This window comes from Henckelia pumila, chromosome 4 (genome assembly GCF_033568475.1).
Source record: "Henckelia pumila isolate YLH828 chromosome 4, ASM3356847v2, whole genome shotgun sequence".
Classification (NCBI taxonomy): Eukaryota; Viridiplantae; Streptophyta; class Magnoliopsida; order Lamiales; family Gesneriaceae; genus Henckelia; species Henckelia pumila.
In genome coordinates this window covers 214,531,844-214,535,403 of record NC_133123.1, presented here as the reverse complement: position 1 = coordinate 214,535,403, position 3,560 = coordinate 214,531,844, and the positions used below count along the sequence as shown (strand labels likewise).

The window sequence follows — 3,560 nt, the reverse complement described above, 5'->3', positions numbered from 1 at the left end:
TTGTTTGTGAAATATGCGATATATAGTAACATGTATGCATGCTAATATTATTTATAATACAATTTCATCAACCGGTAAACGTACAAATCAGACATGGAACAAATTTTAAAATTAATAACAAGACAAATTTTCAAAATAAAATACCTTATTTTAAAAACGATTCAAAATTAATATATATTAAGTCAATCAAAATAGTAGATATATTTTTATTTGTTACAATACATACTAAAATAAACCACAAACTAACTTAGAGAAATTACATATACCATAATAATAATAATAATAATAATAATAATAATAATAATAATAATAATAATAATAATAATAATACATCTATCAGAGGTATTATATAATTGATAATAATATTTTCTTAATCTTAATTAGTTAGGTCTTCCAAGGGGGACATCAAGATAGTCCTTATCATCTTTATCTTGATGATCTCTCCATTTCTGAAATTGTGGGACCACCTGAAATAATCCAAAGTATTCACATTTATATAGTGCTGGGACACGCGGCAACATGTGATTAATCAATATAATTAAAGTATATATACAACTCATTAATTCGAAATATCTAATTTCTGGTATATTGGCGAAGCTTTACATCATTCCAAGAGTACATTTATCCACCTAATTTCATATAACATATTTTGTTTTACATCGTAATTTCTCCCCCACCATTTATTTTAATTAATTAATTTCAAACTTGATAACTTTAATTTTTTTTAAGAAAAATATAGTACTTTTTTTATTTTCTTGATCACGAGCATCGAGTGTCATGACTCGCTAGTATGTAAGGATTAATCATTCATGACTTTTAAATGAACTTTCAATATAATTAAATAGAATGATAATGAAAGATGGATTATTTAAATTCATAATAACAATTACCTAATAGACTATTGGGAAATAGAAAAGAAAACATTATGAGGGACGTTATATCACACTTAAAAATATCAATGTAATTAAAAAATTTGAATTTAAACATTTTATTGAAATTATTTGATCAATATTTTGTGCACTTAAGAGTATTAATATGAATAATGAAATGAATAACTACCACATATATAGTTCAAGTAAATCTTAATAAATACAAGGGGAAATGGGAAACACAAAATCTCTCATTATTATATTATTTGGGAAAAATTGTTTTTTTAGTCCTGTATGTTTGTTACTTTGCGATTTTGGTCCTCTATATTTTCAGATTTCAGTTTTAGTCCGCTATTTTTATTTTTTTGGCAATTTCAGTCCTTTTTCTGATGTGCCGCTGATGTGGCACCAATACAGTGCTAATGTGAAGCTGACGTGTATAGTGTCACGTAAGCATTTTCGAATAAAAAAGACTGAAATTATCAAAAATTAAAACATATATGACTAAAACTAAAATATAAAAACATAGAGGATCGAAATTGCAAAGTGACAAACATAAAGTACCAAAATTGCAGCTTTTCCTATTATTTGAGTCATCTATTAAAAATGTTATTTTTATGTCAAAAATACGCATTATTTTTTTATTGTAAACATAAACAGGATTAACATGTCACACGAATATAAAAACTCCGTAAAAACATATTACAAAAAACCTACTCAATGCCAAAACGTCGTGTCGACATGAAAAGATAGGATTTTAGTTGCTCGGAATACTATCAAATAGGCCTTTAAAAATTCTCTATTTTTGATTTTGGTCCCATAAATAGTTAAAGTTGGATCTTTATTCGGTAGGGTTGGGTTTGAGCATTGACAAGGCAACTGATGTGTTAACAAATATCGGTGACTGTCAGCAATTTTTGATGTCACATTAGCGATATGATGGAATAGTAAGAAAAACAAAAAACCTAATTTATGAGACCAAGATCAAGTTTTGACTACTTAAAACATCGAAATAAAAATAGATAAACATAAAGAGATTAAATTTTGGCTGCTTTCCCGAATTTGGTTTTAGTCATTAATGGTTTTTTTCCGTATTTAAGTTTGGATTTGAAGAGCTAATTATAGGATGCCATACATTAGTTAAACTAACTTCAAAAAATGCGACATCATTCTTGACGTTGCTAATATATAATTAGTTAAACTAATTCCAAAAAAAATTGAATTAAAAATGAACTATAACGTATTGGACTACTAATACAAAATTTTGATTATTCATAGGTCAAAAATCTATGTAGATCATTTAAAATTACCTTAATTAACTATAACAAAAGTTAAAAAGAGAATTTAATGTTGCACAAAAACAACTTACGCGTGTATGACATATTATTGCAGATATATAGTGAGACAAACCTGATCTTGTGAAGAAATATGGGGCGAGAGTAATTTGGATTTCTTGTCTGTCTTTTTCCCACTTGACTCTACAATATCTACAAAGCAAGAAAAAAAAACCAAGCTAAAAGAAATCAAACCACTTAAGCTAAAAATAAAAATGCTCAAGCTAAAAACATGATGACAAAGAGTTTATGCCTAAAATTTGTTTCAAGTATACAACTTAATTATAAATATTATCTGTGAATTTTATATATATATATATATATATATATATGAAATGTGAAATGAAATGGTTATACCTGAAGTAGAATGTCTTCTCCTTCTTTCCCTAAGCAAATCCTCGGTGGACTCCAAGGTGTCCGGCAAATAGCGATCAAGACGTGGGTTATAACGAGCGTTACTCTCGAACATTGTTCGGACAAAGGTGTCCTCCATGGAATTCAAGAAATGTACATGCTTCTCATTTGTCCAATTCGAATCCATCGCTTTCTTGTTATAGTTTTCCGACATCGGCCGCCGGAAGAACTTCCTCCGTGTGGCGTGGGACAAGAGTTTTGGTGGTTATATATGTATATACAAGATGGTATATATGGTGGTTTTATAGGGTGACTTGAAGCGGTCGGCTTTAATTTTGTCAACAATTTCATCCCACTATCCATTGGTTTATTCCTGAAACTAATCTTTATGTCCAATCTCTCTTTTGGCGCGTGTTGCGCGTACTGGTTTTTTTTATTTTTTGTTTGTTTTTTTTTTTTGAAATATTTAAATTTGTTTGACTCTGATTAGATTTTAGTAATTTTAAATTTATCATATTTCTACGAAAACTAATAATCAAATTTGATTTATATGTGATATGATCATGATAATTGCAATTATTATATATATAAAAAAAATGTTGCAATATATCATTACAGAGGCTATGAGTGTGATCAGTGGCGGCTCAACTAAGGCAATTTTTTTTTACTCCACTAAGGCAATTGCCCCCCTTAATTTTTTTTAAATAAAATTACTAATATACTTTTATATTTAAAAATAATAATTTATGAACATAAATTAAGAACCAAACACCAAAATAAAAGATAAAATCCAAAAAAAATTAAGTTAATCTTCATTGTTTAATATGTAAAAAGTGACTTAAAATTTTTTCACTTTAATCATGTTAACGACGAATTTGTATTTTCAGTTTTGTAGTTTGCATGTTTTTTTAATTTTTTCTTTTTATTACGACGAATTTTAATTTTTAGTCATGTAACTTGTAATTAGTTTCATTTTTTATCAGTAATAAAAGGACAGAAAATA

General features: G+C 27.4%; 1 protein-coding gene across 1 annotated transcript; it reads right to left on the bottom strand.

Annotated features, from left to right (window-relative positions):
* Positions 1-280: 280 nt before the first annotated feature.
* Positions 281-2,842, bottom strand: LOC140867058 (uncharacterized). Its single transcript, XM_073272126.1, has 3 exons — positions 2,561-2,842; positions 2,280-2,356; positions 281-467 (listed from the first exon to the last, which is right to left on the bottom strand). The coding sequence occupies exons 1-3, from the start codon at positions 2,769-2,771 to the stop codon at positions 381-383; spliced, it is 375 nt and encodes a 124-aa protein (XP_073128227.1). The 5' UTR covers positions 2,772-2,842; the 3' UTR covers positions 281-380.
* Between the last annotated feature and the right edge of the window lie 718 nt (positions 2,843-3,560).